The sequence below is a fragment of the Macrobrachium rosenbergii genome, chromosome 5, assembly GCF_040412425.1.
Source record: "Macrobrachium rosenbergii isolate ZJJX-2024 chromosome 5, ASM4041242v1, whole genome shotgun sequence".
In the NCBI taxonomy this organism is placed as follows: Eukaryota; Metazoa; Arthropoda; class Malacostraca; order Decapoda; family Palaemonidae; genus Macrobrachium; species Macrobrachium rosenbergii.
Window position 1 is genome coordinate 43,103,649 of NC_089745.1, and position 14,911 is coordinate 43,118,559.

At 39.4% G+C, this 14,911-nt stretch overlaps 2 protein-coding genes across 2 annotated transcripts; both read right to left on the reverse strand.

Annotated features, from left to right (window-relative positions):
- Nucleotides 1-223: 223 nt before the first annotated feature.
- Nucleotides 224-9,847, reverse strand: LOC136839006 (coiled-coil domain-containing protein 34-like). The gene is made up of 2 exons (XM_067104683.1): nucleotides 8,598-9,847; nucleotides 224-750 (listed from the first exon to the last, which is right to left on the reverse strand). The coding sequence occupies exons 1-2, from the start codon at nucleotides 9,614-9,616 to the stop codon at nucleotides 537-539; spliced, it is 1,233 nt and encodes a 410-aa protein (XP_066960784.1). The 5' UTR covers nucleotides 9,617-9,847; the 3' UTR covers nucleotides 224-536.
- Nucleotides 9,848-13,012: 3,165 nt separating this feature from the next.
- Nucleotides 13,013-14,685, reverse strand: LOC136838924 (uncharacterized). The gene is made up of 4 exons (XM_067104616.1): nucleotides 14,648-14,685; nucleotides 14,063-14,495; nucleotides 13,447-13,941; nucleotides 13,013-13,150 (listed from the first exon to the last, which is right to left on the reverse strand). The coding sequence occupies exons 1-4, from the start codon at nucleotides 14,683-14,685 to the stop codon at nucleotides 13,013-13,015; spliced, it is 1,104 nt and encodes a 367-aa protein (XP_066960717.1).
- Nucleotides 14,686-14,911: the final 226 nt, after the last annotated feature.

A 14,911-nucleotide genomic window follows, 5' to 3' on the forward strand; every position in this document is an offset into this window, starting at 1 on the left:
AGACCCTAAAAACAAGCCCTGGTTGATTATGATAATAGCATTTGATAATCACTGAAATTAACTTCCCGTTTACAAGTACAGCAGATAAAATGTGTACCTTTAAACTCCCTGAATTATGCATTTCATCAGAAATGCTTTACATAAAAACTTCATTAGGATCATAAAAATAAAACCAGATTTGTTAAAATACAATATAATTAGCAAAAAGCATGTTACAGCTCCAACAACTCAATCAGTGCACTTGAATTTCAATCCTAGAACATGGCCAAAAGCCTTTAATGTTAATGGCAGTCAAGATTTTTTAGAGGACTCCCTCTATCACATATAACAAGGAAGGCACGTTAATTGGAACAACTTGTGTGACAATATACAAATATCATGGTCCTCATTTCTTATAGCTAGGATCATCTGGAATCTATGAATGTATCTTCAACTGTCTTTTTATACTGCTCTAGAAAAGTGATCTGACGCTAATGGCTCTCTAGACCCATGTACCAACAAGACCCTCTTGTCAAGTAACCATCCATCCATAGCCATTATTTATACCTCCAAGGCATAGGGTTTACCATAGCCGGCGAAGGAGGTCTGTCACGATCATAATAAGCGATCTTCCTCCCGCCCGAGTAGGCGTGCGAGGTGCAGGCCGGAGGTCTGTAAGGGTGGGCGGCCATCCACTCAGAATACGCCCGTTCCGTCCTCGCTCTCCTGTCACGCTTGGCTTGCGTTTCCTCTTCTTCTTTTCGCTGACATCTGTGGGAGATTGGGACCATTAGCTCGGCTGAGAGGATTCCAATAGGCAGAATTAGTGTATCAATTCGAATAATCGTCTTTGGTTCACGGAAAGTTGTTTTTGGAACGGAGCCCGTTTGTTATCTTATGATTTCTAACATTTATTTTGATACTAATAGCTCGGAACTGTGACGTTAAAGATAGCGCATAATTATGCAACAGAGTATTATTGTATGATATTGATACTGTGCAAACTGCAAACTGTAGTTTTATTTAAATATATCATGCAGAACAGTGAGGCATTGTAAATAAGCGTTCTTCAAGAGTGTATTCATAAATCATGTAACCCAAGCCAATAGACAGGAATTAAGAAATCTACAATTACGTTGCCTAATGTGCCTATTATGAAGGCCCAGAATATACAATTACGTAGCACTCAGGGATACTATTGTTCAATCCATAGTCTTATGAAAGAGAGGGCAAGGGGGAGAGACAATAAATCACAAATAACTACACTTTGGCCATATTTATAATTCTCAGCTTTAATGACACTAGGGTTAGAATTAAGGCCATCGTTGCCAGTTAGTGATATTTAGCCTCCCGAACACGCCATGCCTCGTGTAGAGGTCACTCTATTCAAACTTCTGTTATACCGGGCTTTGTTTAGTTGAATTAAAATGTTTTGTTTATCAGTGGCGTTTGTTTTACTGGATGAAAATGTTTAGTTTATTAGTGGCATTTGTTGTGTTGAGTCAAAAACATTGTTTATTTATGGATTGAATTTGTTTGTACTGAATCGAAAAAAATTTCCGTTTCGAATAGAACAGTACCAGTAATTGCATGACCGAGCTTATCAACAAATAGTTTTATTATATTCGTGAAGTACTCCAATCCTGTGATGTTTTCTTCGCTCTGTTTCTTGTTTATTAATTTGTTTATTCTGCTTATGCAATTGTATTTCTTGTTGTGGTTTATCTTTATTTGTTATTTCTTGCTGCTTTCCTTTTCCCTGTGTGCCAGTGCATTCTAGTTCCAAATAAATTTGTTTTCATTGTAGAAGTAATAATAATAATAATAATAATAATAATAATAATAATAATAATAATAATAATAATTATTATTATTATTATTATTATTATTATTATTATTATTATTATTATTATTATTATGACGACGACGACAATGTTGTACAAAAATATCTTAGGCGCATCTCACAAAACATTTGCACACATGTTAATTTCACTATCATTGGCAGTTCAATATTATCAAAATTATTCCGAACTTTCAATGAGGTCGTTAAGTAGAATTTCCAAAACGATTTTCGATTATTTCCAATTTCAGTCCCCCCTTCTCCCCCCCCCAAACCCACCCACTCACACATCCACCCACCCCATTCCATACTCTCACACTTCCTCCTCATCAGTTCAATCTACGATTTTCTTCACTCCCTCCCTCCTTTCCTCCCCTACAAAAGGTTGCAGAGAATCAATAACGCGTCCTTTTGCAGTCATTGCATAACTCACACACACCCACTGCATGCAAGATGAACCCCTGCGTTACCTCAGACCCCCTTTTTTGTAAGTATGGCACTAATTAGCTTCGTTTCATCGTGCAATTAGGTTCCATTCGTGTTTTCGTGCTCCGCGTTTCCTTAAAATTTTCTCCTTTTTAAACCATTGTGCCGACTTTGTCTGTCCGTCGGCACTTTATTCTGTCCGCCCTCAGATCTTAAAAACTACTGAGGCTAGAGAGCTGCAAATTGGCATGTTGATTATCCACCCTCCAATCATCAAACACACCAAATTGCAGTCCTCTAGCCTCAGTAGTTTTTATTTTATTTAAGGTTAAAGTTATCCATAATCGTGCTTCTGGCAACGATATAGGATAGGCCACCACCGGGCCGTGGTTAAAGTTTATGGGTCGCGGCTCATACAGCATTATACTGAGACCATCGAAAGATAGATCTGTTTTCGGTGTCCTTGTTTATATGCTGTACCGGCTGTACAGAAAACTCGATTGCGTCGAAGAAACTTCTGTGCATTATTTACTTGTTTTATTTGTCAAGATTTTTGCTGTTTTTTTTTTTTTTTTTGGAAAGGTGACGCCACAAGACCACTCTTGTGGTACCTATCTTGACACATTGTTGTCACATTTTATAGCAATTGACCAAGATTGGTGGCAACATACTGTACAAGCATCATTGGCTTCTGTTTGCCATATTGTAGTTAAATTTTACAGCAATTGTCTAATACTGGTCGCAAAATACAAGATTCAGTGACTTCTGGTTGCCATATTGCAGTTAAATCTTACAGCAATTGGCCAATACTGGTCACATATTACACGTCTCACTTGCTTCTATTTGCCTTATTGTAGTTAAATTTTACAGCAATTGGCCAATACTGGTCGCAAGATACAGGTCTACACTGGCTTCTGTTTGCCTTATTGTAGATACACTTTACAGCAATTAGCCAATACTGGTCGCAAAGTACAAGTCTTCATTGGCTTCTCTTTGCCATATTGTAGTTAAATTTTACAGCAGTTGGCTAATACTGGTAGCAAAATACAAGATTCATCGGCTTCTATTTGCCTTATTGTAGTTAAATTTTACAGCAATTGACCAATACTGGTCGCAAATCACAAATCTCATTGGCTTCTGTTTGCCATATTGTAATTAAATTTTACAGCAATTGGGTAATACTGGTCGCAAAATACAACTCTTCATTGGCATCTGTTTGCCGTATTTTAGTTAAATATTACAGCAATTGGCCAATACCGGTCACAAAATGCAAGTCTTCATTGTCTTCTGTTTTCCATATTGTAGTTAAATTTTACAGCAATTGACCAATACTGGTCGCAAGATACAAGTCTTCAGTGGCTTCTGTTTGCCTTATTGTTGTTAAATTTTACAGCAATTGGCTAATACTGGTCGCAAAATACAAGTCGTCATTGACTTCTCTTTGCCTTATTGTAATAAATTTTACAGCAATTGGCTGATAATGGTCGCAAAATACAAGCCTTCATTGGCATCTGTTTGCCGTATTGTAGTTAAATATTACAGCAATTGGCCAATACCGGTCACAAAATGCAAGTCTTCATTGGCTTCTGTTTTCCATATTGTAGTTAAATTTTTACACCAGTTGGCCAATACTGGTCGCAAATGACAAGTCTTCATTGGTTTCTGTTTTCCATATTGCAGTTAAATTTTACAGCAATTGGCCAATACTGGTCGCAAAATACAAGTCTTCATTGGTTTCTGCTTGTCATATTGTAGTTAAATTTTACAGCAATTTGCCAATACTGGTTGCAAGATAGAAGTCTTCATTGGCTTCTGTTTGCCCTATTGTAGCTACATTTTACAGCAATTGGCTAATACTGGTCGCAAATCACAAGTCTCATTGGCTTCTGTTTGCCATATTGTTGTCACATTTTATAGCAATTGACCTATAGTGGTCGCAAGATGCAAGTCTCATTGGCTTCTGTTTGCCATATTGTAGTTAAATTTTACAGCAATTGGCCAATACTGGTCGCAAAATACAAGTCTTCATTGGCTTCTGTTTGCCATATTGTAGTTAAATTCTACAGCACTTGGCCTATACTGGTCGCAAGATACAAATCTTATTGGGAAGATACAAGTTTCATTGGGTTTTGTTCTTAGCTGAGAACTCATCTGATGAAAAGTCGGTGACGCAAGAGGGTATTTTTTAGGGTATCACGTTGTCAGAAATTGCGTTTAGTGGTCAATATGAGCGGAAGAGCTGAAAGCACATTAGATGCTTATTTTTTTTTACGTAATAAGTGGTAATAAAGGAGCACTTGTTTGGCATATAATGTCGAGTTTTTTGGCAAGTAGCCAACGTTGGTAAAATGTTTGACTGTAATAGAAAATCCAAACAGAATTACTTGACTCCCTTTACATAAGTATTAAAAACATCGATTACTTTCTGTAAAACTTAGAAGTAAAATGCTAAATGATAACAGAAAACATTTGTCAATTTTGCCCAGGTGATATTTTACCTCAGTGGTTCTGGATTGAATTTTAACTTTAATTTGTGATTTTTAAGGAAATTAAGACGAGATTATTGATAAGTATTTCTGAACACTGTCGGGAAAACAGAAATTTGCTTTTAAGAATGCAGAGCGTGACACGCGAATAAGGACGAAAAGTAATATCGATTACAAATAATGTCACTGGTGATTGGCCTCTCTCTCTCTCTCAATAACAAATCAATATGTCACTGGTCCATCTTGTTATTGGCTTCTTCTCTCTCTCTCTCTCTCTCTCTCTCTCTCTCTCTCTCTCTCTCTCTCTCTCTCTCTCAATAACAAATCCATATGCCACTAGCCCATCTTGTGATTGGCTCTCTCTCTCTCTCTCTCTCTCTCTCTCTCTCTCTCTCTCTCTCTCTCTCTCTCTCAATAACAAATCCATATGTCACTGGTCCATCTTGTGATTGTCTTCTCTCTCTCTCTCTCTCTCTCTCTCTCTCTCTCTCTCTCTCTCTCTCTCTCAATAACAAATCTATACGTCACTGGTCCACCTTTTGATTGGCTTCTCTCTCTCTCTCTCTCTCTCTCTCTCTCTCTCTCTCTCTCTCTCTCTCTCAATAACAAATCTGTTACCGTCCCTTTTGTGACTGGCTCTTCTCACTCTCTCCCTCTCTCTCTCCCTCAATAACAAATCCCTATGTCACTGGTCCATCTTGTGATTTGCTTCTCTGTCTCTCTCTCAATAATAATCAATAGTAAATTATTAATATGTCTCTGGTCCATATATATTATATATATATATATATATATATATATATATATATATATATATATATATATATATATATATATATATATATATATATACATATGTATGCGTATATACAATTCTTTGAGTTTCCATGTTATCAAAAGCTTGCTAATTATGCTCCAACGCCATTTAAAACATATTCGAACCCGCGTTCTCGAATGAGGTCATCTTTCTACTCCCGAGGACGCAATCCACCATTCATTTCAACCGCTGACTCCCGCTCCATCCCTTACCCCCTCCAATCCCCCACCTCCCGGGGACTGTCCCTACCCCTCTCCCCTCCACTCCCCCACCTCCCGGGGGACTCATACATCACTCTTCCCGCGAACTCTGTCTGTTTAGACAAATGGCATTCCATTAAATAGTTCGCTCCTTTGTCGCTTGGAAACGCTAGGCTGGTGTTGTGTCGGGTAGACCATCGCTCTCTTGCTAACTCAAGTCACTGTATTTTTAGTTTATAATTGAAGCTCACGTGCATCTGTACAGATTTAGTGCACGCGCATAATTATAATCTCATTCTTCACAGTTGTTGTTTTAGCTTCACTATTAAATCTATAAAGTTTTCAGTTTTGCAAACATTATCAATTCCAGTTTTAGACTTTATTTTTTATTTCTTAATATGTTTTGCTTTCATTTCCTTACTTGTTTTTTAAATGAACGAATGAATGGATTTCATTATTTATTTTCGTAGTGGTGACGTTCTAGGTTAAGCTGACTTTATGCCAACACAGGCTCTTGTAAAAATTTTTCTGGGTTAAATCAGTCTGAAAAATAGAGTTTATAATTTTTAATATATATTCAATTCGTGCATGCCAGGTAATTGAATTTCAGTGGTTAGAATTTTATCTCAATTTTCAAAAATTCTGTTTTTTTTTATTCCACATGAATGTCAGTCTTTTTGGTAATAATAATAATAATAATAATAATAATAATAATAATAATAATAATAATAATAATAATAATACGTTAACGTGTACACACACGTGTATAAGAGGACACAGTCTGATAAGCGCTGATAGCATTTTTCTTCCCGGGAAAGGTTCGATTGTAAAGCACTCTATTTCATATACTATTCGGATTTCCTAAAATTTTCAGTGCAAATCGTATAAAAAAAAGTATATATTCTTTATACATTTGCATTTCCTTACATATGGCGAATGTGGCAATTAGACCGTAGGCCAATAAAGAATTAGAGGAATTTAATTAAAATAAGTCTAATCCTTCGGGCCAGCCCTAGGAGAGCTGCTAATCAGCTCAGTGGTCTGGTTAAACTAAGGTAGTACTCTTTAACTTAGACCGTAGGTTTAGCGATAAAGTAAATAGGGCGTTATATGTCTGTAGACTGTATAAAAGTAAAGCATTCACGCGCTTTCATAAAATATATAAGTGAATATATAATACGGTTGTCTTGTATTGTCAGGGATTTGGATATCTTACGTATCTTGGCCATACAATAAAAGAACTAGGAACTGCAACTTATTGTCAGTGTAATATGTCAAAGTTTAAACTTACGGCGTCTTCTTGTAAGGGCCGTTCAAAAATTACGTAACACTTTTTTTGGTAATTTTTGACCCACGTCCCCCCCTTGTCACGCCTCATAACACATGTCCAGATGCCCCCCCCCTTAGAAAATTATGTAACATCAGTTAGTACCCTCCCCCAGAATTAGTATGTTTCCCATTTTTTAATGCAATAATATATTAAAGTCTAGCCTAATACTTGGAAATTGTTGCCTTTAGGTTTTTCTTAATACTTTTATGTTATGATATTAAAGAATCAAGGACAAATTTAAAATGAAAATGTTCTCTTATGCCATGTTTAGAAGAGGATTAACTTAATTTCTGATATTTTTCTAAGTCACATTTATGCATAAAGTAGAGAATGTCGGAGCTCGGAAAAGGGACGAGTTTGTGATATTATTCTATGTCATGTAATACTTATAGTAGATCATTCTGAAGTACAAGCAATGGTTGAGTTTGTGATATTTTTTAAACATATAAGTATACAAAAAAATTAAATACCATACTCTCAATATTACTAAAGTATAATAAAAGTCTGTTGCAGAATCTTTACTATCTTTCTTTTGTCCTTCTACAATGACATATTTTCAAAAGAAATAAAGGAAAAAATCTGAAAATGTTATGTAACTTATGGGTGCACCCCCTCCCCATCACTGTCACACTCATAACACATCACCATACCCACCTCCCTACCTAAGGCGTTACGTAATTTTTGAACGGCCCCTAAAAGGCCAAAATCACTGTGAGTTTCGCCAGCCGTCAGTAATATTCATTATCAATAAATAACGCACATTATCCCGTAATTCATTTACTTGTTTCTACTACTACTACTACTACTACTACTACTACTACTACTAATAATAATAATAATAATAATAATAATAATAATAATAATAATAATAATAATAATAATAATAATGTGTGAAAAAATCCAGTTATATACTAAAAATATATTACTATGTAAAATATGTAAAATAAACCAAAGACCGTCGAACACTTGAACGGTGTTCCTCACCAGTGCTAACGTTAAACAGTAAGTGAGGGTACTTTTCTTGTCAATAGTTTTTGACAAGAAAAGTACCCTCACTTACATTTTAACGTTAGCACTGATGAGGAACACCGTTCAAGTGTTCGAAAGTCTTTGGTTTATTTTACATTGTAATATATTTACTATATATAATTGTGGATTTTTATTACACATTGTTTTTCACGAAATTGTGAATCTATTACCAATAATAATAATAATAATAATAATAATAATAATAATAAATTTCACAGATTTCCTTTAGAGCTTGTAACAGTTTTCTTATTTTCACCCTTCGGAACGACTAAATGCATAAAAATAGCTCTTAGCCTGAGTGCGGTAGGTTAAATCATAGTCATAATTGGTTACAAAGGGTTAATTAAGAATCATTCATTGCCCAGTTGCAACTAGCAATGATAAAAGGATCTAATGGCTATTGGAAAAAGATTTTCAACTGAAATCAATAGTCAGAAATTAATATGAATTAAGAGGTACGTCTAATAGCACCGAATGAATTGCCAGTTACCGTCTTTTCTCTATCTCCGCTTCTTCCTCTTTCTGTTGCCTCCACTCTCCGTAAGCTTCCTTGGCTCTTTCCAACGTCTTCTCTTTCTTCTTTTGCTCCTTCTCTCTCTCCCTCTCCTTTTCCTCCCGTTCTCGAGACCTCTCCTCGCGCTTCTTTCGGTCCTCGACCCTCTTTTGCCGCAGCCACTTTTTCACCTCGTTGTCGCTCTTGACTTTCTGAATTCTTTTCTTTTCCTTCTCTTCCCTTTCTTTCCTGGCCTTTTCCTTTAACTTCGCCCTTTCCTCTCTTCTCCTCACCAGATGTAGCTCGTGTTTATGGACGTACCATTTTATCCAGCCGTCATCATTCTCTTTCTCGTCCGAATCACTTTCGACATCTAGACGTAAGCCTACGACGTCCTCGGGGCTTAAGCTGTGTGATGTTTTCTCTACCTTCGCTGGTTCGTCAAGCGATGTTTTGTGACTCCGGTCAGCTGAACTCTCGGTAAAAACGTCCGATCTGCTCACCTGGGTCGAATGCCTGGAATCCGTGCTCGATTTGCTCACCTGGGTCGAATGCCTGGATTCAGTGCTCGATCTGCTTATCTGGGTCGACCCCCTGGATTCCAAGCCCGTTTTCTGTTCGCTGGAAGCATGGGATGCTTCGGTATTCTCCTCGAGCGTTGACCCGTCGGCACCTGTACTGTCGTTGGTTCTGCTAACCGTTTGAACCGAGGACCCTGACGAAGAAACCTTCTTCTTTACGCTGTCGCTCTCTTTCTCCACTCCGCTTTCCTGGGTTTTGCTTCGACTCGACGTTTTCGATTCCTTTTCATTCTCACTTTCGAAAGATTCTGAGTACGGAAGACTTTCTTTTTCTGATTTCTCGTCCTTGATATCTTCCTTCAAGGCTAGTTTACGAGTTTGGTTGATAATATCGGATACTTCTTTGGTCGTAGCATGATCGTCACGTAATATAAGTTTGATGTCTTCATTTTTCTTGTCTTGAATGATATCGTCATCGAAAAAGTCGTCGATCATCGTACTTATCAATTTAATCAGAGATCACGCATCGTAAACGTTTCCGCGCTTTATCGTAAGATAAAAATCTTCGTCTCGCTTACAGAAACTTTTAGCTCTGTCACATTATTTCAGCTCGATAGTTCACAGTGTTTCAGTTCTTAGTTCACTTAATCCTTAAAGTATGTGATGACGAGCTTAACTTGGAGAGCTCGCACGTCACTTAGGCAGCCCACTTCACGTAAGTGTGCGACCCGCCTCTCAGACCGGAATGCGGGTGATAGTTGCAGGACACGCTATCAGATGGCGCTTGAATCGAATGCCCCCCTCCCCCCGAAAAAAGATCCTAGCAACACGCTCATATATTTGTTATAGGTTTATTTTTCCAAGTAGGCACGCCACACTAAGTAGGCTGTCATCGATAATACTCAACATTATGTTAAAATTATATATGAGGATACTATTATTGATGAAGAAAGAAACGCCAGGGGCGAGATAATCGATATAAAACCCTTCATGGAATGAGACGCAACAAGTGGTATCGTTAATAAGTGGCAGTTGTCGATTTGCTGATACACCGCCCATGGCCTATAGGATTATCGATCCCTTGGGAATAGAAAGCGTTTCCTTGCGATACTGTGGGGACGAAGTATGCATTATTCAGCAGAACTTAAAAGACCTTTCCCAGACACTATGGAAACATCGATGTAAATCGACAGTCTAAACATTTTACGCCCCAAGGTCTAAAGGTCTATTCTTTAGACCTTGTTACACCCACAGGTTTAGAACGTTAGCCTTCAGTACCTTTATGATATTGATTGTTATTTTCCTTATTTAGACACTGTAAAAGCTAGATGTGTTCAGTATACAAGACCAACAATCATGATTCCCAAGGAAGACCGTCGTTTGTTTTGATGGGTTTCGAGAAAACATTTGGCTTGAAATGTTTCAAGGTACAACATGCAACTACAATATTGTATTAGTTCTTAATTCCTGTATCATAGAGTCTCAAATGTCTAAAGTTAATTCGTGATTCTGGGTACGCTGGGGAAGTTTCATTAATCGTTCCCCAGTATACACAAACAAGCATTTAATACATTGCACATAAAGATTAGGTCTAGGCCAGAAAGAAACATAGTGTATTCCTTTCTTTTATTTAATTTCTAAAGACAGTAATCACTCAGATTGGTGCATCATCATTGGTTTGTATTGTTTAAATGCTGCGAATAATATTCGTAATTCTATTTATGTGAACTTTATTGAACCGGACAGTAGTACTGCGGTGGCTCGTCAGTAATAGTAAAGTGAAGAAATGAATAAGAGGGCTGGTGTGGACCTATGAACTAGTAGCAACTATCTGAGACGTGAGTGAGCCCACTCTTACTTCTTCTTTTGTTTTCCCGTCAGCCCACCATTTCCCACATTTACTAGAGGCAATAAGCAAGATTAGATTTCGTTTCTTCCCCTCTACTTTCAAACTTTGGAATTCTCCTCCTCCAGTTTTCTGTGACTTACAATCAACCATCTTTAAAGGTGTGATTCATTATCTTTCTGTAAGTTTAGAGCCTCTTGTTGTTTTCTTCTTCTTTGTCCATTCTGCATCCATTCTCTCCACGAGCCTAGTTCTTTTATGGAGTTTCTCTCGCCTTCGGTATCGTTCTTCGCTTTAAGTTTCTCTTCATCACTGTAATTTCACTTCATAAAACGCTCTCGTCAACAAATCCTACCCATCCCACAAATATATGAGAAAATTAGAGGAGCTGTTTAAAGGAATGACATGTCATAGAAGTGACATGAAGGAGTGACATCTCAGATATAAACTTTCAAAGGAGTGACAACCATCCAACCAATATTTAGAATATGTTAACAATTCAGTGGTTATAAAATCTTAATGATTTAATAATTTTTATAATTTTTGGTTACTCTGTCACTTCATCGTTATGTCACTCCAATGCATGTCACTCTTTTAATACGATATTTATGTCACTCCTTTGTTGTGTCACTCCTTCGATACAGACCCGAGAAATAGAGCGAGCAAGGGAGCCGTTTCAAAGTCAAACCCAGACTATGCTTTGCGAACCCAGCTTCAGGGAGGAGCGCGAACATCACGTTGGCAATTCGAAATCGGTCAGTATCCTGAATCCAGCAGAAATTCTGGTAGACAGATTGACGAAAATCTCAAACTTCATTAGAAAATTTTAGCCTTGGAGAACGGAAATGGTGGACTCAAAAACAGATCGAAGGTTTGAGAAGGCAGTTGTCTATTTCTTTGTGTTTTCTTTCCATGACGAACAATTCCACTTGGAAAGGAATCATATTCCCTATTGTGCGATGCCTTATATGCGTGTTCATTCTAAAATTTGGCTCGATTTTGTGAAATTTTGAAATTTTTTAAGTAATAAATCTTCTGATAGTTTTTATTCGTCCTGACAAATTCTTATTAAACGTTTATGTAAAGGTGTCTTCGTACTACAGGGAATAAGAGAATGGAATATAAAAATTGTGATTGCTCTAAAATAATCTATTGTGGTGGTTGAAGTTTGCAGATTGTTATTGGACAGGTTATGTTAGTTGTCACATTTATTTGCCTTGTTTTAACGCACAAAATCTACATATGACCAAAACATTCTCAAAAAACATAATTTCTTGAACCCGTGTTCCGACAAATTTATATTTATAGGCCGAAATACACTTAGCCAGACCAGCAAGCATATGACAATATACAGTATATATATATATATATATATATATATATATATATATATATATATATATATATATATATATATATATATATATATATATATATATATATATATACATAAAATGGAGGTCAGTATGAATTTCAAAATTTTTACATGTAGAACACAATATCAAGCTAATTTATATTTTTAGAGATGGTAAAAATAATTTCACAACTTTTTTTATTGAAAACTCTCCTAGTCCCAATGGGTGGTTGTGTTCAACTAGATACATCTACTGCACGAGAGTTGCCAGATAGTCTAATACTACTCCTGTATTAGTTGCTATAATCCGTGTGAGGTTCAAGAAGACAGGTCTGGGTGTGACTGGTTTATTTCTCGGAAACCGGGTATACATTGAGGAATGCGGACGGAAAGGAAGTGACCGACCTGCTGATTCCCATGTCACGCATTTGGACAAGAATTTGCATTTGTTAGATGACATATAAATGAGAATAATTTGCGTTACAATAAACGTACAAAGTAGTTACATACATTGGCGGAAAGGCTGGACAATAATGCGTATGGAGAGATACATAAAAAATGTGAAATAATAACGGGTAATATATATGGCGTGATTAATGCAGAAATGAAGAGGCATTTGACGCCTTTACAAGTACTCCCCCCCTCTAAGACAATGATTACAGAGATAATTATTGGATGACATGAACATTAATCACGGAGGCACTGGGGGAGCAGGAGGCGACCCCTTCTCTTCGAGAACTGTGGGCAGGGGCAACGTCAACAGCTGGATCTGCTGCAGCATGGCCTCTGGGGTGCCCACGTCTCCTCCTTGCTGGGGCGGCGGGTATGTCTGCATGCACGTTTTGAGGGGGGACTCTGGAATGTCTGCCTGCCTCCTCCCAGATTTTGCTGTCTAAAAGGAATGCTGGTTTTAGCCTGCCAATGGAAACCCAATCCTCCTGGCCGTGGACGTTGATGAGATACGCCTTGGGGATCCTGTCGATGACTCAGTAAGGGCCCCTATAGGGCCTGGTCAAGGGCGGTCGACAGGCGTCTATCCTGACGAAGACGTAGGTGCAGGAATCTAGGCCAGCCGGGCTGTAGGTGCTGGTTCTGTCTGTGAAGGTCTTATGGCAGGGCGCAAACTTCTGTGCTAGTTCCCTCAACCTCGGGAGGGGGGTGTCTGTGCTGTTGGCTGACGGTGGAAAATTCCCCCGGAACAGCTAGTGTTTCTCTGTAGACTTTTTCTGCAGGGGATATGTCGCCATCTGCCTTTGGTGCGGTGCGGAGACCCAACAGGACCCAGGGGAGTTGGGCCCTCCAGTTTTTGTCGGTGCAACATGGCATTAGAGCTGCCTTCAGTGAGCAGTGTGTCCTCTCTACCATGCCGTTTGCTGTGGGGTTGTAAGCCATCATGCTGTGAAGTGTCGTACCCATCAGGCATGCCAGGGAGACCCAGAGTTCTGACAGGAATGCTGAGCCCCTGTCAGTAGTAATGCTGTCTGGCACCCCGACGTGGCTGATCCAACTGGAGAGGAGGGCTTCTGCGCAGGATGCTGTTGATGCCTCCTCCATAGGTGTCGCCTGTGGCCAGTGAATGGAGCAGTCTATGATCGTCTGGAGGTACCTGGCGCCCCCACACTGCGGTAGAGGCCCGATGATGGATTTGGCTGAAGCGCCGACGAGGTTGAGGGAAATCACCAATGCCTTACTCTGTGTGCCTTGTGACCTTGCTGGTTTGGCATGGGATACAGCTCCTCACCCACTGGCGGGCGTCCTTCCTGATGCCGTGCCACATGAACTTTTCTGTCATCAGGCATGCCGTTGTACGCCCTGATGGATGGGAGAGGCCGTGCATGATGTCGAACGTCTGCTTCCTCATTGAGGCGGGGACCAGGAGGCGGTGGTGGCCGGTGCTAGTGTCGCAGAGAAGCGTTGCACCTGAACCGCCCAAGCGCACGTCCTCCCACTTGAGTGCCGTCGGTGCCGTCCTGTAGGCTGGTGTTTCTGGGTCTGCTGCTTGCTCCCTTGCCAGGTCTTCGTAGTGTATGCCGAGGTGCAGGTGATTGATTTCCACCCTTGACAGGGCATCAACTACTGTATTCTTCCTGCCGGAGATGTAGGTGATGGTGCAACCAAACTCGCCAACCACGCGTCGCCTGCCTTCATAAATGCATGCACCAGGGGCTTGTGGTCTGTGAGGATGGTGAATGGAGTGCAGCTATTTGAAGTGCCGCACAGCCTGGTAGATTGTGAGCAGCTTTCTGTCAAAGGTGCTGTAGCGGGTCTCTGTGGGCGACAACTTGCGACTGAAGAGGGCTAGAGGCCAGGGGCTGCTGTCAACTACTTGCTCGAGCACTGCTCCGCAGGCAATGTTGCTGGCATCGGTGGTGAGTCTCAGGGAAGTGGTGGGGTTATGGTGTGTTAAGGTGGTGGCACTCGCGAAGGATTTTCTGGGCGACGTCAACCAGCTTGTCCATGGGAAGGGCGTCTGCGTCAGTAATTTGGCCCCTCACCTCCTGCGGAAGGCTCCACAGGAATATTGCTCTTGTCAGGCTGATTTCCTTCTTATGCCCGTTTGCGTCGACGCCCGGCAGTGTTATTAGACCTG

Bases quoted from the DNA above. Each gene is read 5' to 3' on its own strand.
- LOC136839006 (XM_067104683.1), bottom strand. From the start codon at position 9,616: ATGATCGACGACTTTTTCGATGACGATATCATTCAAGACAAGAAAAAT. The intron at 751-8,597 runs GTAACTGGCAAT...AATCTCCCACAG, and splicing joins GCGGAGATAGAGAAAAGACG to ATGTCAGCGAAAAGAAGAAG.
- LOC136838924 (XM_067104616.1), bottom strand. From the start codon at position 14,685: ATGCCAGCAACATTGCCTGCGGAGCAGTGCTCGAGCAA. The intron at 13,942-14,062 runs GTGAGGAGCTGT...CCTCTACCGCAG, and splicing joins GGAAGGACGCCCGCCAGTGG to TGTGGGGGCGCCAGGTACCT. The intron at 13,151-13,446 runs GTTTGCGCCCTG...ACGTGCATGCAG, and splicing joins TTGAGGGAACTAGCACAGAA to ACATACCCGCCGCCCCAGCA.